The 24,385-nt window shown below is 42.6% G+C and overlaps 1 protein-coding gene across 1 annotated transcript in view; it reads left to right on the plus strand.

Moving 5' to 3' along the window:
- FAT3 (FAT atypical cadherin 3) overlaps nt 1-24,385 on the plus strand; it is a 158,828-nt gene that overhangs the window by 61,364 nt on the left and 73,079 nt on the right. The window contains exons 9-10 of the mRNA XM_067751685.1: nt 326-479; nt 3,042-3,275. Of these exons, the coding sequence (XP_067607786.1) occupies nt 326-479; nt 3,042-3,275 (388 nt within the window). The remainder of the gene's footprint in view (nt 1-325; nt 480-3,041; nt 3,276-24,385) is intronic.

Genomic DNA, 24,385 nt, shown 5'->3' on the forward strand with positions numbered 1-24,385 from the left:
ATGATCAATATGTGATGTGGGTCATGGTTCCACAGGGGTGGAGATTTTTGTCTGTTTTCTTCTCCGTTGTACTTCTAGCATCTCAGTGGTACCTAGCACACAGTAGGTGCCCAATCAGTAGTTGTTGATGACGAGCATGGGAGGCGCAAAGCAAGAGATATTCTCTGTTTCATCATATGGTATAAGATGATTCTGTGATAAAGGAAAAACATAGCTGAAGATAAATTATGCGAATGCATTTTTAAAGAAATCATTTATAATGCTAAATATGACAATTGCCCCACAAACACTAATGATTCAATTCCCTTTCTTTACCTTTGCCTAGGTTGCATATACAGCATTATTTCCCGAAGACATTCCATCAAACAAAATCATCCTGAAGGTCAGTGCCAAGGATGCTGATATTGGATCCAATGGAGATATACGATACTCACTCTATGGATCTGGAAACAATGAATTTTTTCTAGATCCACAAAGTGGTAAGGCGAAATTTATTCTTTGGGTAAATGCCATTGTTAATCCACGAGAGAAGTTAAACTCTCACATGGTCTTATCACTAGGGGGTAGTTAGTATACAAGAGCCTTGATATGATGCCCTGCTATCTTGAACTCTTAAGAAATACCAGTAGCACATGGTGTTTGGAGGACAGAAACCTCACGTGGCCTATAAAACTTGCCCTGACTTTACCTACATTTAGCAGCACCAAGTAATCGTATGTGTCTGTTTGCTTCTCCTCTTTCTCATATCCATGAGTTAAAGCAGCTGACCTATAAATAGTATAAATAGAATTCTATCACAAATGCAAGTTTCCATGCAAACCAGACAGCAGTGCATAGTAAGGAGAGTTTTGCCCTGTTGAAATCCCTTTTGGGGATTTCATCCATAAGGATGAAACATCCCTATGTTTACATCCCTATGGTTTACATCCATAGGGATGCTTATTAACATACTTGTCTGTTTGGTTTTTTTTTTTTTGCGGTACGCGGGCCTCTCACTGTTGTGGCCTCTCCCGTTGCGGAGCACAGGCTCCGGACGTGCAGGCTCAGCGGCCATGGCTCACGGGCCCAGCCGCTCCACAGCATGTGGGATCTTCCCGGATCGGGGCATGAACCCGTGTACCCTGCATCGGCAGGCGGACCCTCAACCACTGCGCCACCTGGGAAGCCCTTGTCTGGTTTTTATTCATCATTCCTGTCTAGTTTCTCCAAAGCTATGAGTCCTCAGACTTGCTTACATATTGAGGTAAAATTTATAAGGTGAAAGGTTATGTACCCTAAAGGCAGGTGCCCGCATTGAAGGCCATAGATAATGGAAAAGGCATTTTCTATGGAGGTAAATTATCTCAGTGTTGTGTATTGGATGGCCCATCCCTTGACAATTTTTCCATGAAGTGTAAAGATTGAATAATTTGCATATTTCCAGTGTTGTGTTCATCATAATGAACAACAACTAATTTCTGAGTCTCCAGGAGGTATTAGTTCCTCCCTAGCTCTCTCCCATGTCTGGTGCATCTTACTGGGAAGGGCTTAGCTACATAACAATATGCTACTTGGCTAAAGAGGCCTGGCAATTTTTTATTGAATAGGTAACATTTATTAACTACTAGACCTAAAAGTACCTTATGGGATATTTGTGTTCGATTCCAAGATGAACCAAACAAAGCATCCCCAAGGGATATTGTAACCCAGTGGAGAAGACAGAGCTGTAAGTCAATACTAATAATAACAGAAATAACAACAGTAATAGTGAAAGACAGAATGAGTGCCCGGGAGAGATATCAGGAGAGATATATCTGGGCACAGAGGAAGAAGTAGCTAATATTCTGATAAGAGGGAAGGAGAAACTTTTAAAGCAGAGCTGACATTTGAAATGAGCCAGGATTCTAGGAGCTAAAGCAGGACACTGCCGGTCACGGGGGCAGCGTGGGCAGAGAGCACGGCACATCCAGGGAAAGCTGTGTACAACATTGTCACTGGTCAGAGGAGCCGCAGAATGGCTCGTGAGAAAAGTGGTGGAAAAACAACTTTAGGTCAGATTTTGGAGGGTCTTGAATGCCCAACTGAAAACCCCCTGGGTGTTTTGGAGAAGGGGAGAATGATCCAGGCTAGATTTGAGAACTGGCTGCAGTCAGGAAGCCATAGGAGGAACAACTTTATAAGTATAGATGGCTTCGTCCCAGTGACTTCTACTGATTTTGTTAAGAGTACATAATAGTATTTCATGAGTCCTACTTTTCACCAAACAGTATTTATTCAGCTCTGTCATTGTGCTTATTGCCATCATCCATTGAAATTTAGGTAGCAAGAATAACAAAATCCCCCCAGGGGCTGACACTCAGGACCAGTACAGCTATCTGAGTGATTAAAATACAGACATAACCTCCCTCCATGTTGGTTGCCAAAGAGCTGCTGCTTTAAGCTTCTTAGATAAGCCCCCACTGGAATCCTCCCCCAACAGCCACAGGCCCTACCACTCTCCAGCAAGTGGGGTTCTCCTGGCACAGCAGGGCTCCTTCATGACCTCTTTCTGCTAAAGCCAGCCTGTTTTGACTGTTTTTCTCTAAAAGATGGGGTAAAAAAAAATGTTAGATATCTGGAAGCAGACAGACTGCCCCTTCTGAGTTTACAAATCATGGACCTGATTGACCGTTAGAGAACTAAGGATACTGGTCCATTTTTCATGCTTTTTTTCTGGAGAAAATCCAGAAACAAGGCCGATCTCCAGAGCAGTCCTTGAGATGTTTAAAGAGGTGTGGAGCTTCTCCATGCTGCCAAGAGAAGGAATCCCTGAAACAAGAGGCTTCACAGTGGGATTAATTCATCTGAAGGTCGTACAGTTGGTTTTTTGTTGCGTCCAGAATCCCATCAGTTTTCCCCTGATGCTTAAAAAAATTGAACTTGCTCGATTTTTCAAAGCATGACGCACTGGAGCCAGATGTCAGCGATCCTTCCTGTACTGGGGATTCTGTATGTACAATAATTGATTCTCTGCTCTTCAAAGAAAGACAGTTTTTGAAAAGCTACGTCATTTATTTTCACAGGTGAGTTAAAAACTTTGGCTCTGTTGGACCGGGAGAGGGTCCCTGCATACAGCCTCATCGCCAGGGCCACCGACGGGGGTGGCAGGTTCTGCCAGTCTGACGTCCATCTGATCCTGGAGGATGTGAACGATAACCCCCCAGTGTTTTCGTCCGACCACTATAACGCCTGTGTCTATGAGAACACAGCCACCAAGGCTCTGTTGACCAGAGTTCAAGCAGTAGATCCCGATGTCGGTAAGTCAGCTGCACTGATGGGATGCCTCCCTGTTTGTACATCTGACACATCTTCAGGTGCTACCTGTCCTTTAGTTTCATCAGCCCACCCTGGCTCCTTACCATGAAAACAAGTACATTAAACCACATTTCAGCTCTTCCACTGACACACTTCATATGCACGAGAGAACTCTGCAAGGCATCTTCCTGCCTCCTTCTAGGATTTGAAGAAGCGATACTATGAATTCCTTTACCTTTTAACAAAGATCTTGGGGTTTGCACTTTTTTTAACCTTTAGCATAAAAATAATAGCTTTCTTACTTGCCCATTCCTCCTGAACATAGTTAAAATGCTGTGTTGTGTGGCAGGGAGAATTCATTTCCATTTCTATAAAGAATTGCATCCCATGCTTTAGCTGAAATAAGGCAATCTCGATTTATGGTGGTACCCCATAGTGCAAAGACCAATTACGAAATGTGCTGCCAGTCCAATGTGGACTTTTTTTAACTGCCGTTTTCCAGAGTATTTTGCTCATATAAACTGACATTACTAGGAGGGGTGTGGGTGTGGGCGATAAGAAGGAATTAGAATTGAAAGTTGCTAATAAAGTTTGTGTTCCAATCCACTTTACATAATGAGATGGTGAGTTAGAAAAGATCGGAGTTAATTGCTAGGTAGTCCTTCTGAGAATGCATAAGTTATTGAGGTGACTGCATGATGGAATCTAAATACGAAAGGGCATATAGACAGCCTCTTGGTTGTGCATTTTAAGAGCTGTAAATCAGGGGACTGGGGGATGATGGGGTGTGTCTGTTATGCTAAACAGGCCTTTATATAATTCAGGGTCTTATTGCTTAATTCTGAATTGAAAGAAAAATTATTGGACTAATGGAAAAGTAAATACATGATAATTAGTTGAAAACAAATGTAGAGCCCAGGGTCTCTGCATATTTCCCCTTAGAGAAATTAGTGGCTACACTATGAATTATTGTTCTTACCTCATTAGCATAATTTCTGAGGCTGAGAACCAACCCTTTAAAAATCTGCATATTGTAAAGCTTGGTAAAAAAAAAAAGATAAACAGGAAAAGACTCTTTTCATTTTGACTGTGCCACGTGGCTTATGGGATCTTAGCTCCCCGACCAGGGATCAAACCCGGGCCCTTGGCAGTGAAAGCGCCGAGTCCTAACCACTAGACCACCAGGGAACTCCGGAAAAGACTCTTTTATTGATTTATAATTATGTAATACTTACAAATACTCTTTTTTAAATGAGTATTGGAAAACATTCTGTGGACTCTTGATAGCAGACTTTTGGGGAAAAGAGGACAGAAATCATGCAAATGAATCATTAATAATTTAAATTTGACTCTGAGAATGTGTAATTGGGCCAGAGATGAAATTTTAAGATCTAAAAATGTTTTAATTTAAACTAAAATTTCAATTTTAAGATATTGGAGTTTTTCTACTCACCTCCTTCCTAAAGGAACTGGGTATGCTCTATGTACTAGAGATTGTACAGAACACAGAGGGAGTCTGATCAGTGCACATGATGTTTCAGACAGTGGAGGTGGGGAGAGGTTATTGACTCACAGATGTGGTTGTACTGGAGGGTATGCAGTTAGCTCCGTCCTTCTCACTTCTTCTGAGTCAGCTGTCCGGGTTGGCAGTTGGGGAAGAAGGGTTGACCAGACTCTGGGCATTAGCAGGACAGAGATGATAAAGTCTTTCAAAGACCAAACCCAGAATAACGACCTTATCGGCACCTCCCTCTGCTCATTTGCACTAATTAGCAAAAAATTAGCTTACGCTCAGAGCTTCAGACAGACACGGAGTTATGAGCGCTGCTCATATAAGATGTGTTCACCAGGCTATTGTATTCGCTTCCGGAAAACCAGAGCATAGGATACCAGATTCTGGGTCATATTCTCAGTTTTTGTAGAATTCAGTTAGCTTTAAAAAAATAAAAACTAAGACAGCCGGAAAAGAACAAATGAACACCTCTAAAAAGGCAAGCTGACCACCTGCTATTTCCAGGCACCATGCTGAGGAGGTGGGTGTGAAGGTCTAGGTCAGGGCCTGCAGGGGGATTCCAGAGTCAAACCCGCATTCTCCAGAGTCCCGGGTGTCAGTGACTGGGGGCTCATGCCATTTTCATTAGCAGCCTGCTTCCCCATTTCTCCGTCTTCTGTAAGGCAGCACAGAGGAGCGTTGAGCCGCATACTGAGATGACCAGTGTGTGGAGTGGGCGAATCATCTGGTGGCCAAACTCAGCCTCTGGCCTGAAGCTGAGTTTGCACATGAACCGTTAAGACTGAATCCAGCCCTCCAGTATCTTTAGTTTGGCTTACATACAGTGTTCCAAAAAGTTTGAATTAATTAATTGTCAATAAAAGTCAAGAGATACTGATTTGAATTTTCAATTTCTGGCATTTTCTAAAAACAGCACTCAGAAGACTCAGCAATTCCAGGTGCACAGTCCCACCATGGTAGGAGCCTAGTAGCAGCTGCCTCCTTGATACCAGCCAGTTCTCACCCTCCCAATCCCCAGCCACCTCACTTCCTTATGTTACCACCTGACTTCATAGGCCCCTCTCTAAAGTGACAAGGAAATGTCTGATTTTTAAAGAACTTCTAATTTTGAAATAATCATAGGTTCACAGGAAATTGCCAAAAACAAAAATGTACAGGAGGTGGCGTGTACTTTTCACCCAACCCTTTCTCCCAATGATACCATCTTGCATAACTGTAGTACACTCAGATTTTGGCGCAGGTGCGTGTGTGTGTGTGTGTGGTTGTGTGTGTGTGTGTGGGTGGGTGTGTGGGTGTGGTTGTGTGTGTGTGTTTGTGTGTGCGTGTGTGTGTGTGGTTGTGTGTGTGGGTGGGTGGTTGTGTGTGGGTGGTTGTGTGTGGGTGGTTGTGTGTGGGTGTGGTTGTGTGTGGTTGTGTGTGGGTGTGGTTTTATGCAGCTTTATCACCTGTGAAGCTTCATGTAACCACCACGCCCACCTCCTCCGCACACTTCCTTCCCAGTTTCTAACCCCTGGCAACCACTAATCTCCGTATCTATAATTTTGTTATTTCACAAATGTTATTTAAATGGAATCGTGTAGTTTGTCACCTTTTAAAAATGGCCTTTTTCACTCAGCATCATTCCTTTGAGATCCATCCAAGTGGTCTAACTGGTTTCTGACCCTAGTGAAGAACATTGGTTCCATTTGTAAAAATGACAGGGCTATTTGGTTCATGAAACTTCTTTTGTTAAGCATATTCCTTTACCTAAAGTTACAAACGATTTCAACAGCATTTGGCTGCAGTATATACTAAGTCACTATAAACTGCAGAGAAAAGACAAAGATATATTAATCTGAAATCCGATTCCATTGCTTCGTAAATTCAAAATGCTTACAGTGACTTGCTAACCTTTCATATCCTGGTTTCCTAATTTTAAAAAATATTATTGCTTTTAGCCAAACAACTCTTTTCCTATGCCAAATTCATTATTCATAATGAACCAACTGCCTAGGTCAGGAATAGAATAAAAACAGAGGAAGACAAGACCATTTTAGCACCCAGTTTATGAGTTCTAAGAAATAGCATGGCAACTGTCTAGATTTCAGCGTTAAATTCTTAGTTTTCCTGTAAAATGGAAACATCCTCAATCCCATGAACTAATGACATGACTTTAAGACCTAACATTTACAAAAATTTAATACTTTCAGTAAAGACTAGGAGACTTTTTGTTGCACCACCTCTTTGGGGTTAATATTTTACTATTTACCGTACCTCTTAAGATAGGAATTGTGTCCAGGTTCTCAATTTTGAGGGTTTTTTTAAGCTAGCAAATGGAATATGCAGAGGTGAAAATTGGAGCTAAAATCTGTGACCATTTTAGGCAAAGTGACATGGAAATAAAATGTAAACTTGCACTGGAAAATATGCCAGAGACCATGATTTATTGAGAGGCGAATGTCCAGATATTTGAGATTCAAGAGGACATATTTTTCCTCTTATGGATCAGGGACATAAAGCAAGGAAATGTTCTAATGAGCAACTCACTCCTTTCCTGTAAAATATTTCCTACAAAGTTTAGAACTTCTTTCAGGGATTTTGGAGAAACTTGGAAGCTTGTAACATTCATTACATTTATTTTCCATTCAATATAACTGATATTTAATGAGTAGCTACGTAGCAGGCATTCTGGAAGGAACTATACAAGGAATGTGCAGTGACAGGCCCAGGTTCTATGCAGTAGTGAAGGGCATGAATCAGCAACACATAGACCTTGAATAAAAGGCATAGCTCGCAGAATGAATGGGATTCAGCAGGCAGAGGGAGAAAGGCCTTCAGGAAAACAGGAACCAGGAGGATGAAGTTGCAAAGCTGGGAAACTCTGGACCCAATTAAATAGTTGGGAGATCATCACATGGTCAAGGACAGAGAGAAGGCAGTGAGATGAGAGAAGGCATCTGGGCCTGATTGTGGTGGTTCACAAAGACCAGGAATTGTGTGCTTAAACCAATAGATAGAAAAGAAACACCGAGCACTTTGGAGAAAAGAAATTCATCAGTTCTGGGTTTGGGAAATGCTAATCTGGTAGGAGCATCTAACATGGGCGTTAGGAAATCTTCTAGGAGAGTATCAAGAAAGATCACAGGGGCCAAAATTCGAGTAGTAGCTTTGGGATTTAAAAGGAAGAAGCAGGGACTTCCCTGGTGGTCGAGTGGCTAAGACTCCATGCTCCCAATGCAGGGGGCCCAGGATTGATACCTGGTCAGGGAACTAGATCCCCCATGCCACAACTAAGAGTTCACATGCCGTAACTAAAGATCCCGCATGCTGCAATGAAGATCCTACACACGGCAACAAAGATACCCATGCCGCAACTAAGACCCGGCACAGCCAAATAAATAAATAAAAGGAAGAGGCAGAAGAGAGAGAGATTTTACATGTGAAATCTGTCAATTTTGGTACTGACTGGATTGAAGGCACAATGGACAGGCTAGACAAGAACTCAAACTCGTGCACCAGGTGCAGGTGCTGTTTGCACAGAAATAGCTTAGGTGGCCTGAAGCAGGACCTGGTGTAGAAAGATGAAAAACTGGAGACGCATTGGGAATTAAAGTACAGTCCTTCAGGAAAAAGTCAGGAATAAAGATAATAAGTTTGTTAATCATGACAGAGTAGGGAGGCTTTGCCTTTGAGTGGTTTACAGTCATAGTGGGAAACAGGCAAGCACAAAAGAACATTCAAAGAAAAATGGAATCAATGTTATAAGAGAGTTGCATCTGTAAAAGTAGGAATTTTGCTTATTTTTAAATTTAATTTCTATTTTATATTGGACTACAGTTGATTTACAATGCTGTGTTAGTTTCAGGTGTACAGTAAAGTGATTCAGTTATACATATACCTATATTCATTCTTTTGCAGATTTTTTCCCATATAGGTTATGACAGAATATTGAGTAGAGTTCCCTACACTATACAGTAGGTCTTTGTTGATTATCTGTTTTATATATAGTAGTGTGTATATGTTAATCCCAGACTCCTAATTTATCCCTCCCCCCATGTTTCCCCTTTGGTAATCATAAGTTTGTTTTCAAAGTCTGTGAGTCTGTTTCTGTTTTGTAAATAAGTTCATTTGTACCATTCTTTTAGATTCCACATATAAGCAATATCATATGATATTTGTCTTTCTCTGTCTGACTTACTTCACTTAGTGTGATAATTTCTAGGTCCATCCATGTTGCTGCTAATGACATTATTTCATTCTTATTTGTGGCTAAGTAATATTCCATTGTATATATGTACCACATCTTTTTGTCCATTCCTCTCTCAATGGACATTTAGGTTGCTTCCATGTCCTGGCTTTGTAAATAGTGCTGCAGTGAACATTGGGGTGCATGTATCTTTTGGGATTATGATTTTCTCCAGAAAAAAATAGGGATTTTGTAACGATTAGTCAATACATGTAAAATGCTAGCACAGGTCCCTGTGGGAACATGAAAACATGAGCAATGAATTTTCAAGTGGGACAATTCAGGAAGGATTCACAAAGTGGTATTAGCATTTAAGTTGGGTGTTAAGGGTTGGGGCTTTTCAGAGACCTTCAAGATGTCAGAAGAGTAAGGCGAGGCAATCACCTTCCTCCCCACACATACACCAGAAATACATCTACATGTGGAACAACTCCTACAGAACACCTACTGAATGCTGGCAGAAGACCTCAGACCTCCCAAAAGGCAAGAAACTCCCCACATACCTGGGTAGGGCAAAAGAAAAAACAGACAAAAGAATAGGGATGGGACCTGCACCAGTGGGAGGGAGCTGTGAAGGAGGAATGGTTTCCACACACTAGGAAGCCCCTTCACTGGCGGAGATGGGGGGTGGCGGGGGGGAAGCTTCGGAGCCACGGAGGAGAGCACAGCAACAGGGATGCAGAGAGCAAAGTGGAGAGATTCCTGCACAGAGGATCGGTGCCGACCAGCCCTCACCAGCCCGAGAGGCTTGTCTGCTCACCCGCTGGGACGGGCGGGGGCTGGGAGCTGAGGCTTGGGCTTCAGAGGTCAGATCCCAGGGAGAGGACTGGGGTTGGCTGCGTGAACACAGCCTGAAGGGGGCTAGTGTGCCACAGCTAGCCGGGAGGGAGTCCGGGAAAAGGTCTGGAACTGTGGAAGAGGCAAGAGACCATTGTTTTGGGGTGCCCGAGGAGAGGGGATTCAGAGCACCACCTAAACGAGCTCCAGAGACAGGCGTGAGCCGTGACTACCAGGGCAGACACAAGAGAGGGGCATGAAACGCTAAGGCTGCTGCTGCAGCCACCAAGAAGCCTGTGTGCAAGCACAGGTCACTATCCACACCTGCCCTCCCGGGAGCCTGTGCAGCCCACCACTGCCAGGGTCCCGGGATCCAGGGACAACTTCCCCGGGAGAACACACGGCGCGCCTCAGGCTGGTGCAACGTCACGCTGGCCTCTGCCGCCGCAGGCTCGCCCCGCATCCATACCCCTCCCTCCCCCCGGCCTGAGTGAGCCAGAGCCCCCGAATCAGCTGCTACTTTAACCTTGTCCTACCTGAGCGAAGAACAGACACCCTCAGACGACCTACACACAGAGGCGGGGCCAATCCAAACCTGAACCCCAGGAGCTGTGCGAACAAAGAAGAGAAAGGGAAATCTCTCCCAGCAGCCTCAGGAGCAGCAGATTAAATCTCCACAATCAACTTGATGTACCCTGCATCTGTGGAATACCTGTATAGACAATGAATCATCCCAAAATTGAGGCGCTGGACCTTGGGAGCAATGATATATATTTCTTTTTTTTTTTTTTTTTCCTTTTTCTCTTTCTGTGAGTGTGTATGTGTATGCTTCCTCAAGTGATTTTGTCTGTATACCTTTGCTTTTACCATTTGTCCTAGGGTTCTGTCTGTCTGTTTACTTTTATTTTTTTAAGTATAGTTTTTAGCACTTGTTATCATTGATGGATTTGTTTTGTCATTTGGTTGGACTCTTCTTTCTTTCTTTTCTGTTTTTAAATTAATTTTTAATATTTTCTTTTATTTTAATTACTTTCTTTTCTTTTCTTTCTTTCTTTCTTTTTTCCTCCCTTTTCTTCTGAGCCATGTGGCTCACAGGGTCTTGGTGCGCTGGCCAGGTATCAGGCCTGTGCTTCTGAGGTCGGAGAGCCAAGTTCAGGACATTGGTCCACCAGAGATCTCCCAGCTCCACGTAATATCAAACTGTGAAAGCTCTCCTAGAGATCTCCACCTCAATGCTAAGACTCAGCTCCACTCAACCATGAGCAAACTACAGTGCTGGACACCCTATGCCAAATAACTAGCAAGACAGGAACACAACCCCACCCATTAGCAGAGAGGTTGCCTAAAATCATAATAAGGTGACAGACACCCCAAAATACACCACTGGACGAGGTCCTGCCCACCAGAAACACAATATGCAGCCTCCTCCACCAGAAAATAGGCACTACTCCCCTCCACCAAGAAGCCTGCACAACCCACTGAACCAACCTTAGCCACTGGGGGCAAACATCAAAAACAATGGGAACTACGAACCTGCAGCCTGTGAAAAGGAGACGCCAAACACAGTAAGATAAGCAAAATGAGAATACAGAGAAACACACAGAAGATGAAGTAGTAAAGTAAAATCCCACCAGACCAAACAAATGAAGAGGAAATAGGCAGTCTACATGAAAAAGAATTCAGAGTAATGATAGTAAAGACGATCCAAAATCTTGGAAATAGAATGGAGAAAATACAAGAAACATTTAAAAAGGACCTAGAAGAACTAAAGAGCAAACAAACAATGGTGAATAACACAATAAATGAAATTATTCTCTGGAAGGGATCAATAGCAGAATAACTGAGGCAGAAAAACGGAGAAGTGACCTGGAAGATAAAATAGTGGAAATAACTACTGCAGAGCAGAAAAAAGAAAAAAGAATGAAAAGAATTGAGGACAGTCTCAAAGACCTTTGGGACAACATGAAACACACCAACATTTGAATTATAGGGGTCCCAGAAGAAGAAAAAAGGAAAGGGACTGAGAAAATATTTGAAGATATTATAGTCAAAAACTTCCCTAATATGGGAAAGCAAATAGTCAATCAAGTCGAGAAAATGCTGAGAGTCCCATACAGGGTAAATTCAAGGTGAAACATGCCAAGACACATATTAATCAAACTATCAAAAATTAAATACAAAGAACAAATATTAAAAGCAGCAAGGGAAAAACAACAAATAACATACAAGGGGATCCCCATAAGGTTAACAGCTGATCTTTCAGCAGAAACTCTGCAAACCAGAAGGGAGTGGCAGGACATATTTAAAGTGATGAAAGCCTACAACCAAGATTACTCTACCCAGCAAGGATCTCATTCAGATTCCACGGAGAAATTAAAACCTTTACAGACAAGCAAAACCTAACAGAATTCAGCACCACCAAACCAGCTTTGCAACAAATGCTAAAGGAACTTCTCTAGGCAGGAAACGCAAGAGAACGAGAAGACTTACAATAAAAAACCCAAGACAATTAAGAAAATGATAATAGGAACATAGATATCGATAATAACCTTAAATATAAATGGGTTAAATGCTCCAACCAAAAGACATAGACTGGCTGAATGGATACAAAAACAAGACCCATATATATGCTGTCTACAAGAGACCCACTTCAGACCTAGGGACACATACAGACTGAAAGTAAGGGGGTGTAAAAGATTCCATGCATATGGAAATCAAAAGAAAGCTGGAGTAACAATTATCATCTCAGACAAAACAGACTTTAAAACAAAGACTATTACAGGAGACAAAGAAGGACACTACTTAATGATCAATGGACAATCCAAGAAGAAGATATAACAATTGTAACTATTTATGCACCCAACACAGGAGCACCTCAATACATAGGCAAATGCTAACAGCCATAAAAGCAGAAATCGACAGTAATACACTCAGAGTAGGGGACTTTAACACCCCACTTTCACCAATGGACAGATCATCCAAAACGAAAATAAATAGGGAAACACAAGCTTTAAATGATACATTAAACAAGATGGACTTAATTGATATTTGTAGGACATTCCATCCAAAAACAACAGAATACACTTTCTTCTCAAGTACTCATGGAGCATTCTCCAGGATAGATCATATCTCGGGTCACAAATCAAGCGTGGTAAATGTAAGAAAATTGAAATCATATCAAGTATCTTTTCTGACCACAATGCTTTGAGACTAGATATCAATTACAGGAAAAAATCTGTACATAATACAAACACATGGAGGCTAAACAATACACTATGAAATAGCCAAGAGATAACTGAGGAAATCAAAAAATTCCTAGAAACAAATGACAATGAAAACACAATGAACCAAAACCTACGGGATGCAGCAAAAGCAGTTCTAAGCAGGAAGTTTATAGCAACATAATCCTACCTCAAGAAACAAGAAACATCTCAAATAAACAACCTAACCTTACACCTAAAGCAATTAGGGAAAGAAGAACAAAAAGACACCAAAGTTAGCAGACGAAAGAAATCATAAAGATCAGATCAGAAAAAATGAAAAAGGAATGAAGGAAACAATAGCAAAGATCAATAAAACTAAAACCTGCTTCTCTGAGAAGATAAACAAAATTGGTAAACAATTAGCCACACTCATCAAGAAAAAAGAAGACTGAAATCAATAGAATTAGAAATGGAAAAGGAGAAGTAACAATTGATATTGCAGAAATACAAAGGGTCATGAGAGTTTACTATAAGCAACTATATGCCAGTAAAATGGACAACCTGGAAGAAATTGACAAGTTCTTAGAAAAGCACAACCTTCCAAGACTGAACCAGGAAGAAATAGAAAATATAAACAGACCAATCACATACAGAAGCACAGGACCAGATGGTTTCACAGACGAATTATATCAAACATTTAGAGAATAGCTAACACCTATCTTTCTCAAACTCTTCCAAAATATAGCAGAGGGAGGAACACTCCCAACCTCATTCTACAAGGCCACCATCACCCTGATACCAAAATGAGACAAAGATGTCACAAAAAAAGAAAACTACAGGCCAATATCACTGATGAACGTAGATGCAAAAATCCTCAACAAAATACTAGCAAATAGAATCCAACAGCACATTTAAAGGACCACACACCATGATCAGGTGCGGTTTATCCCATGAATAATCCCAGAAAGGATTCTTCAATACACGCAAATCAATCAATGTGATATACCATATTAATAAATTGAAGGATAAAAACCATATGATCATCGCAACAGATGCAGAAAAAGCTTTCAACAAAATTCAACACCCATTTATGATAAAAACCTGCCAGAAAGTAAGCATAGAGGGAACTTACCTCAACATAATAAAGGCCATATATGACAAACCCACAGCTAACATCATTCTCAATGGTGAAAAACTGAAACCATTTCCACTAAGATCAGGAACAAGACAAGGTTGCCCACTGTCACCACTGTCATTCAATATAGTATTTCAAGTTTTAGCCACAGCCATCAGAGAAGAAAAAGAAATAAAAGGAATCCAGATCAGAAGAGAAGAAGTAAAGCTGTCAGTGTTTGCAGAGGACATGATACTATACATAGAGAATCCTAAAGATGCTGCCAGAAAACTACTAGCGCTAATCAATGACTTTGGTAAAGTAGCAGGATATAAAATTAATGCACAGAAATCTCCTATACACTAATGATGAAAAATCTAAAAGAGAAATTAAGGAAACACTTCCATTTACCGTTGCAATGAAAAAAATAAAATACCTAGGAATAAACCTACCTAGGGAGACAAAAGATGTGTATTCAGAAAACTATACGACACTGATGAAAGAAATGAAAGATGATACAAACAGATGGTGAGATATACCATGTTCTTGGATTGGAAGAATCAACATTGTGAAAATGACTATACTACCCAAAGCAATCTACAGATTCAATGCAATCCCTATCAAACTACCAATGGAATTTTTCAAAGAAGTAGAACAAGAAATTTCACAATTTGTATGGAAACACAAAAGACCCCCAATAGCCAAAGTTATCTTGAGAAGGAAAAACGGAGCTGGAGGAATCAGGCTCCCTGACTTCAGACTATACTACAAAGCTACAGTAATCAAGACAGTATGGTACTGGCACAAAAACAGAAATATAGATCAACGGAACAGGATAGAAATCCCAGAGATAAAACCACGCTCATATGGTCACCTTATTTTTGATAAAGGAGGCAAGAATACACAATGGAGAAAAGACAGCCTCCTCAATAATTGGTGTTGGGAAAACTGGACAGCTACATGTAAAAGAAAGAACTTAGAACACTCCCTAACACCATATACAAAAATAAACTCAAAATGGAATAAAGAGCTAAATGTAAGGCCAGGCACTATAAAACCCTCAGGGCTTCCCTGGTGGTGCAGTGATTGAGAGTCCACCTGCCGATGCAGGGGACGTGGGTTCATGCCCCGGTCCGGGAAGATCCCACATGCCGTGGAGCGGCTGGGCCCGTGAGCCATGGCTGCTGCGCCTGCGTGTCCGGAGCCTGTGCTCCGCAGCGAGAGAGGCCACAACAGTGAGAGGCCTGCGTACCGCAAAAAAAAAAAAAAAAAAAAAAACTCTTAGAGGAAAACATAGGCAAAACACTCTACAGTATAAATCACAGCAAGATCCTTTTTGACTCAATTCCTAGAGAAATGAACATAAAAACAAAAATAAACAAATGAGACCTAATGAAACTTAATAGCTTTCGCACAGCAAGGAAAACCATAAACAAGACGAAAAGACAACCCCTAGAATGGGAGAAAATATTTGCAAATGAAGCAACTGACAAAGGATTAATCTCCAAAATATACAAGCAGCTCATGCAGCTCAATATCAAAAAAACAGCCCAATACAAAAATGGGCAGAAGACCTAAATAGACATTTCTCCAAAGAAGATATACAGATTGCCAACAAACACATGAAAGAATGCTTAACATTACTAATCATTAGAGAAATGCAAATCAAAACTACAATGAGGTATCACCTCACACTGGTCAGAATGGCCATCATCAAAAATCTACAAACAATAAATGCTGGAGAGGGTGTGGAGAAAAGGGAACCCTCTTGCACTGTGGGTGGGAATGTCATTGATACAGCCGCTATGGAGAACAGTATGGACGTTCCTTAAAAAACTTAAAATAGAACTACCATACCACCCAGCAATCCCACTACTGGGCATATACCCTGAGAAAACCACAATTCAAAAAGAGTCATGTACCACAATGTTCATTGCAGCTCTATTTACAATAGCCAGGACATAGAAGCAACCTAAGTGTCCATTGACAGATGAATGGATAAGGAAGATGTGGCACATATATACAATGGAATATTACTCAGCCATAAAAAGGAACTAAATTGAGTTATTTGTAGTTTGGTGGATGGACCTAGAGACTGTCATACAGAGTGAAGTAAGTCAGAAAGAGAAAAACAAATACCATATGTTAACACATATATATGGAATCTAAAAAAAAAAAAAAATCTTCGTGAAGAACCTAAGGGCAAGATGGGAATAAAGATGCAGACCTACTAGAGAATGGACTTGAGGACATGGGAAGGGGGAAGGGTAAGCTGGCACGAAGTGAGAGAGTGGAATGAACATACATACACTACCAAATGTAAAATAGATAGCTATTGGGAAGCAGCCGCATAGCACAGGGAGATTAGCTTGGTGCTTTGTGACCACCTAGAGGGGTGAGACAGGGAGGGTGGGAGGGAGGGAGACGCAAGAGGCAGGAGATATGGGGATATATGTATATGTATAGCTGATTCACTCTGTTATGTAGCAGAAACTAACAGACCATTGTAAAGCAACTATACTCCAATAAAGATGTTAAAAACAAAAAGGGTGGGGGCTTGAACTTGGGTCAAGAAGAGGGGAACGATCCAGTAGCAAAAGAGAAAGAAAGAGATGAGGATTGTATTAGCCAAGATAGGCTTGACGAAACTGAAGTAACTTTAAAAATCTCAGTGGCTTAGTCCAGCAAAAGTTTATTTCTTGCCCCGAAGTGCAGGTTAGCATGAGTCCATTCAGTGACGTGGAGATCTGGTCCCTCCATCCTGTCAACAGGATCTTCTTGACCTTTGGTGCCCAAGGTCACTGCAGCAGGAGAGGAGAGGGATGAAGGAGGCACACAGGCTTTTAGCTAACTCAGCCTGGGAGAGACCCACATCACTCTGTCACTTTCCCTTGCCCAGAAGTAGTCAGAAGAGGCTGGGGAATTTAGGAGAGGCCATGGGGTATTTGGTGAGCACTCGTTTTCTCTGCCACAATGATGAAAGCAGGAAAGGACAACTGCCCCAGCAGATCCCAGAGAGACTGGAGAGGGTAGCATTACTCATATGGGTAGGGAGGGTGAGCCTCAGCAGTTTGGAGAGACCACTTGACCTTAGACATCAAAGGAAGGAGAGGGGCAAAAAGAAAAAAAAACAACTGACACTCAAAGGAAGAAACTAAGAGGGAGATGCTGAGGATAACCCAGTTAGGAGGCACACATCCACCCTCAGACATCTCCATGTGGTAAGAGGAGACTAACATGGCGGCAGCTGGGCTGGGCGCTCTGAGGTGAGGGAAGGGAGCTAGTTTCAGGGGCTAAAGGCAACATGAGAGGGAGTCACAAAGAAGTGGGGAAGAGAAATTCCTCACCCACTGAGGGCTCTGTAGGTGCTGGGTTATAGAAATGAACAGACGCAACCGGTAGAGTGAATTACATAAATTGAAAAGATGAGAAGTTCTCTCAGAGTCTTCCAGAATGATGCTTTTCCCTCTAAAGTTAATAGTTAGATCCTCATATTAACAGAGAACAGGAAAGAAACAGAGAACACGTACCTCTTGACAGAACTTTGCCATTTTTTTTTCTGACTGCGTCGTGTAGCCTGTGGGATCCTAGCTCCCCAACCAGGAAGTGTGGAGTCCCAACCTCTGGACCACCAGGGAATTCCCAGAACTTTTCCATTTTTACCCAAGTGTTTGTTTTCCAGCAGCCCTCAGCGTCCTTAATTTTGGACTGTCATTCACTGTAGTAATGTAAGCTTGCAGTCCATTTGGGGATTCATTTTCTGCATATTTCACGAGGGAGATAGATGGCATCATGACTCCAAGCGTGCTCTCATGGGGCAGAAGCTGGAATGAACTTGGTTTTCCAGAGAATGGATCTTGTTAGAATGAAGGGCTGGCCCAGTATCTCAGAGCATCATTTGCTCTGAGCGTGTAGCTCCTCATGAAAGAGCGGGAAATTATTTACCTGAGAGGAATGTTCACGAAAATAACCACTGAGGTTATTAAATAGAGATCTTTCTGACCAAACCACTTTAAATGGATCTCCCCAGTTGTTTCTTGCCTCTTCTGACACATTCCTAGCCTTGTGTGGCTGCCACTTGTTGAGCCGTGAAAAAAGTTCCAGGAAGAACAGCTAAGAGATGAGTTAAGTGCAAGTGCACCACAAAGTGCTGGAAGGATGACAGAAAAGCATGTGGGTTGAGCGCTCTGGGCTGGCTGTTTCCTGCATCGTCCTGGGATGAAGTCTGAGGGAGGGTCATTCAGACCAGTCTGTCAGAGTCAGAAACATTTGTCTACTGGAGCTCTCCCTTACCTTCAGATATGATGGCCAAAGCTTCAACTCCTGGGATGTTGTTAGATTTTAAATATTCCCTCGTCACCCTTCTGGTCTCACAGAGGTCCCTGTAATGGAGTTTGATTTTAAATTTTTCATCTTCACCTTCTAGTCTCATGGAGGAAAACAAATATCCATTCAGCATGTACTCTTGGAAGGACTTAGCTGAATATGTTACCTTTACACTGGGCCCCAAAAGCAAAAGAAAAATGTCACACCTGACAAAAGAGATAAATTCTGAAGCATTCCTTTTCCGTAGCCTTTGGCACCCAGCTGTGTGGGGCAGAGAGAAGTGTCAGTCTGTGGAGTCTGTGAAGGAAGTTGGAGGTACCCATGTATCCCACAATGGAGGCATGCAGGTGGCCTGCCATTTTTCTCTTTCAGGACTTCCCAAGTAGATAGCTTCTTGGCAGCCTCATACCTCAGCTGAGCCAGCACCCCTGGCCTCCTCTGGACCCTGCATATCATGGGGTTAATCCCTAAATGTCCTTCAGGGACACATCTCCTAGTAACCAGAGATCAAGCGGCCACATGGGTGTGTGGAAAGCCCTGGATGATTAGTGCCCTGTGCTGTGTGCAAGCTTCATGACCTTTGGCTAGTAACTGGTCTCCCTCAGACTGTTTCCTCTTTTATGAGTATAATGTTAGAAGGACAGGTGTAGTGCTTGCTTTACCAACCTTGACGGGTGAGTGAGAGGCTCACCCAAGAGTGACTAGAAATGAGGGAACTACATTGAGCCACATCTGCCCTCTTTGCAGCTGGATATCCTGCTCTAATCTCCAGCAGCATCTCAAGATTTTCCTTACATGGAACTGCTTGCATATCTCTTCTCTCCTACTCTTAAGCCCCGAAAGGCAAGACTGGGGCTTGGTAAGAATTTTAAATGACAAAAATCATAATACGACTAATAACATTTACTTTGTGAGCTTCTACTACATACCAGGCACCGTGCCAAGTACTGCAGATACATTATTTCCTCTTCTCACAACAACTTCTGCAGGTTGGCAGATATTTTTGTTATTGTTCTATTTAACATATGAATAAACTCTGAAGGGTTAACTTGCCCTGAAAGAAAAACTAGTTAGCGGCACCAAAGGAGCCTTGGTTAATAGATATCAATAGTTATATTTTAGTCAAGGGCAGTGGTTCTCAAAAAGTGGTCCCTGGACCAAGAGTATCACCTGAGAGCTTGTTGGAAATCGGACTAATTCCCAGGGGATATTAATGCTGCTGTCCCAGGACTGCACTTGGAGAGCCACTTGCTTAGGAATTCCTAAACTTTTTGTGCCACCAGTACTTTAACAGTTTGGTGACACCTACAGATCGTGTCTCAGGATAATGTTTTACAATTCATAAAATAAAATACAAAAAGTTACAGAAGGAATGGGGTCCAAATATTTTTTAAACTTGTTATATAGTAATATGAATTTCTGCCTTAATACATTAAATAACATCTAGCACAGTAGATCTCATAACTTTTATATTTTGGAGTAGTGGTAAGCAGGGGGGGTATGTGCCACAACTATAAATTATGAAAATAGTTGTGGTTTCTGTTGGTTACAAAAGCACAGCTGCTGCCCATACTACAGTGATCGGTGGCCAACATTTACCATTGAATGTTGTGCTAAATCCAGTTAGAGGTTACTGAAAATAAAGATGTAAATTTTTCCCTCGGTGGTAGGCAGCTTCTAAGATGGCCTCCAACGACCACCCCCCTACCTCTTGGTCTTCCCATCTCTTTCCTTGAGAGTCCGCTGGGTGTGCTGACTCCTGACTCACTTCTAATGAATAGAATATGGTAGAAGTGATGGCTGATATCACGTCTGAGATTAGCTTACAGAAAGACTGTGACTTCCCTCTTGAGCATGCTCTCTGTATTAGTCTGCTTGGGCTGCCATAACAAAATACCATAGACTGAGGGGCTTAAACAGCAGAAACTGATGTTCTCAGTTCTGGAGGCTGGATGTCAGCTCAGCGTGCCAGCATGGTCAGTTCCTGGCTCACAGGTGGCTGCCTTCTCACTGGGCGCTCACGTGACCTTTCCTTGGTGTGCGCAGAGAGGGAAAGAGCTCTCTCTGCCTTCCTCTTCTTATAGGCCACCAATCTTGTTGGGTTAGGACCCCACCCTTATGACCTTTTGAACCTTAATATCTCCTAAAAGCCCTATCTCTAAATACAGTCACATTAGGGGTTAGCTCTTCAACATTCGGATTTGGTGGGGGACACAATTCTGGGCAAAGCAGTCCCTCTGACTCTCTCTTGCATCGCTCATTCTGGGGAAGAGAGCTAGGATGTGGTGAGGCAGCCCTGTGAGGGGCCCACATGACAAGGGACTGGGGACCACCAACGATTGCATGAGTGAGCTTGAAAGTGGACCCCACGCCTGCCTCCACTGGAACCTTCAGATGAAACTGCAGCCCTGCCCAACAGCTTGACTGAAGCCTCATGAGAAACCAGGATCCAGCTAAGCCATTCCTGCCCCACAGAAACGATGAGGTACTAAATATTTGTTGTTTCATGCTGCTAAGTTCTGGGGTAGTTTGGCATAGAGCAATAGAGAACTAATACACTAGTGCAAGTTCATGGACCTCCTGAATTCTACCCACGAATCCTTAAGAATTCCCCACCATAGCCATTATCCTTTCACAGGCTTTACCCAGAGGGAAGAAGGGCTCCCGTGGGTCAGGGGCAATCAAAACAGGGCCTTGCCTCCAGGAGAAGTGGCTCAGCAAAGCTGAGAACACGGCTGCCATGACGTGGGCAGGGTGAGTGATGACGTAACAGCTGTTGGCTGCTCTTTGCTGCTGTTCTCCTGAGTTCATGGATTCTCCCTGGGGCACTAGGCCTACTCCTTCTGTGAATCATAGTCCTTATAGATCTTGGGGTGTTATGCTGGGAAGGACCTGAGACTAAATCCAGTCAAAGCCCTTCTTTTTCTGAGGAGGGAACTGGGGCTCAGAGATACTTACCCAAGATGACTTCATTAGTGGCAGAGCTGGATCTAAAAGGAGGGTACCCTGACACCTCAGTTCAATCCTCTTTTCTGTTCTCCAGTCATTTCTACCAGAAGATGTTGTGGGGTTTGTTTTTTTTTTAATATTTTAATAGTTTTTTTTTTTTTTTTTTTTGCGGTTCGCGGGCCTCTCACTGTTGTGGCCTCTCCCGTTGCGGAGCACAGGCTCCGGACGCGCAGGCTCAGCGGCCATGGCTCACGGGCCCAGCCGCTCCGCGGTATGTGGGATCTTCCCAGACCAGGGCACGAACCCATGTCCCCTGCATCGGCAGGTGGACTCCCAACCACTGCGCCACCAGGGAAGCCCTTAGTGGCTTCATCAATTCTTCTGACAGAAATGAAAATTTTATTTTATTTTTAAAATTAAAAAAAAATTTTATTGAAATATAGTTGATTTACAATGTTATGTTAGTTTCAGGTGTACAGCAAAGTGGTTCAGTTATACATATATAAATATATATATTCCAGAAGATGTTTTGAGAAGGATTCAATTCCGATGTCAGCCTGTGTGCTCTTAAGTATCATGTATTCTATGTCTTTCCTTAACGCCTTAGAAATTATTACCTCTAAGCTGCATAAATCAGTGATTTAATATGTTTTTTTTCCTTCCCCAAAGCCCTGCTATTTTCTTTTTTTTTTAAGAACTCTTATGATTTATTCTCTTAACTTTCAAGCCCTGCTATTTTCTGAAGTATTAAATCTTTGAAGGCAGCTGAGAAACTGTTAAAATGTTTGTAAAAACTAAATAATCCCCCTAAAGACAGAGACATGAGCTGTTCTCTGGAGCACATTGTAGCCAAAGCCCTTTGCCTGTTGTAGATATCAAAAAAGATAACCTCATGCTCAAAGCCTTTCTCCAAAGAGCCCCAAACCCTTACACATGTAATCTTGCTACGGCTAGGGCAGACCTTGATACTCCCACTGACAGGTGGAGAAACTGAAGTTCAAAAAGGCTTCGTGCCCCCTCCCAAGGCATCTGTAAAATGGGTAGTAGTCCTGAGTAAAGAGCTCCAGGGCGCCATAAAACCCTCCCTGAATTCTTTACCTTCCACCAGCATCAGGACGTCTGCTGCACTACATGCAGCTACGTGGCAGACTGTGACACCCCATCACCTCTGCGTCACATTGTCCTGTCACTTTGGGAATCACAAAGGGGCTTTGGGATGAGACCAGATTAAATATCCCAGTTCCAACCCTTACTAACTGTCTGGCCTTAAATAAGTTCCCCAACCCCTTTGAACTCCTCTTCCTCCCTGGAAAGATGAGATATTAATTACTTGTTTTCTCTCCAGACTGTGAGCTCCTAGAGGGCTGGCATACCAGCCCAGTCACCAGTGCAGGCAAGGCACCAGCCACCCAGTACATGCTCGATACATGTCTGCTGAACTGCCAAGTTGTTGGGAGAACTAAGTAGACATTCCACCTAAATCCCCTAACGTCATATCTAGAACATATGTGGATTCCTTTCTCAAGTGTTTTTACACACAGAGCCTGGGCTCCCTTGTGTAGAAATCTCAGAGGCTGAAAATTCCCCTCTCCAGTCATTGGAGATAATATTTCTGTCACACGGGGCTTAATTTGGGAATGGACTGACCTCCCCTATGCCCAAGAAAATAGGATGCCTTCAGTTGATTAGAGCACTAGGAACTGCCCCCTCCCAAATCCAGAATCCAGCAGCAGAGATAAAATAACCCAGAAAAATGAAACAAATTGGTTGTCAACCCTGGCTGTACACCAGAATCCCCTTTGGAGTTTTTAAAAATAAACATACAGGCCAGGGCTCCATCTCCAAAATCTGATTCAGGAAGTCTGAGATGGGTCTGGACGTACATTTTTTTCTATAGTTGACTGTGATGTCTTGCCTGGTTTAGGAGTCTTTGCATTGGACACATATAAGTTATTATTATTACTCTTTTTAAAATCGTCCAAGCAGGGGGAGGTCAAAACAATAGTTACCAAATAAAACGGCACATTCCTTTCAGAAAGGAGTATCTTAGTGAACTGTTTCAGTGGTCACCTATAGGCAGGGAATTCTGATTTCTTAGAGTTGACCTCTGTGACTCATTCCCGTGAATTCACACGTTCACACGCTGTCTCATCCATAGATGCCACAGGTTGGTAACAGCCTTCTGAGCTGCTCCTTTGAATCGATCCTGATCCAACACACAGCAGTACACAGGATGGGTTTAAGGGAGCGCTAGCTGTCTGGAGGAATTTCTAGTCACCCCTGTGCATTTTGTGCAGAATCCGAGGACCCCAGCTTTGGCTCGGTGCCTCTGCAGGGGATGTTGAGAGTCAGTGGAGTGTGCTTATCAGCTTTGCTGCAGGATACGTGCTATCATTTCACCTTGTGAAGCCTCCTTGATGGGGGCAATTATGTTGTCCATCAACAGTGGGGAGCTCTTGGAATAACTTCTCCCATAGTACATGGCACTTCCCACCCACACACCCTCTCCATCTCACCCCTTCCAATCTTCCTTCTTCTCTCTCTGCTAATTTATCCATTAACTTCTGCACAGTTTTTCATTTACTATAGCTATAATTGCTTATAACAGCTCCGGTAATTTGCTAGCAGCTCCGAAAACAGACAGCTTCAGCACCTGCCCTTCTAAATGTGTAATTGTGCAATACTGATCCCTTAACCCTTCTCTGAGTGCCCCTTGCAATTTCATCTTTCTTAACTTCACATATGTTCACATCACCCAAAATGCCCTTTCTTCTTGTCACTTTCCCACTTTGGTACTCCTGACAACTCCTGTCTTTCCTTCATGGTTCAATTCAGTTGTTTCCATCTCTGGGAAACTTCCCCTGGCCACCTCTCTCCAACAATCAGTTATATACATGTTTGTCTCCTGAGAAATAGGAGACATTTGAGGGTAGAGATACTGTGACCCTCTTCTTTGTATCCCCAGTGCCTACCATATGGCAGAAGTCCTCTGAATATTTATTGGA

The sequence above is a fragment of the Pseudorca crassidens genome, chromosome 9 (genome assembly GCF_039906515.1).
Source record: "Pseudorca crassidens isolate mPseCra1 chromosome 9, mPseCra1.hap1, whole genome shotgun sequence".
NCBI lineage: Eukaryota > Metazoa > Chordata > Mammalia > Artiodactyla > Delphinidae > Pseudorca > Pseudorca crassidens.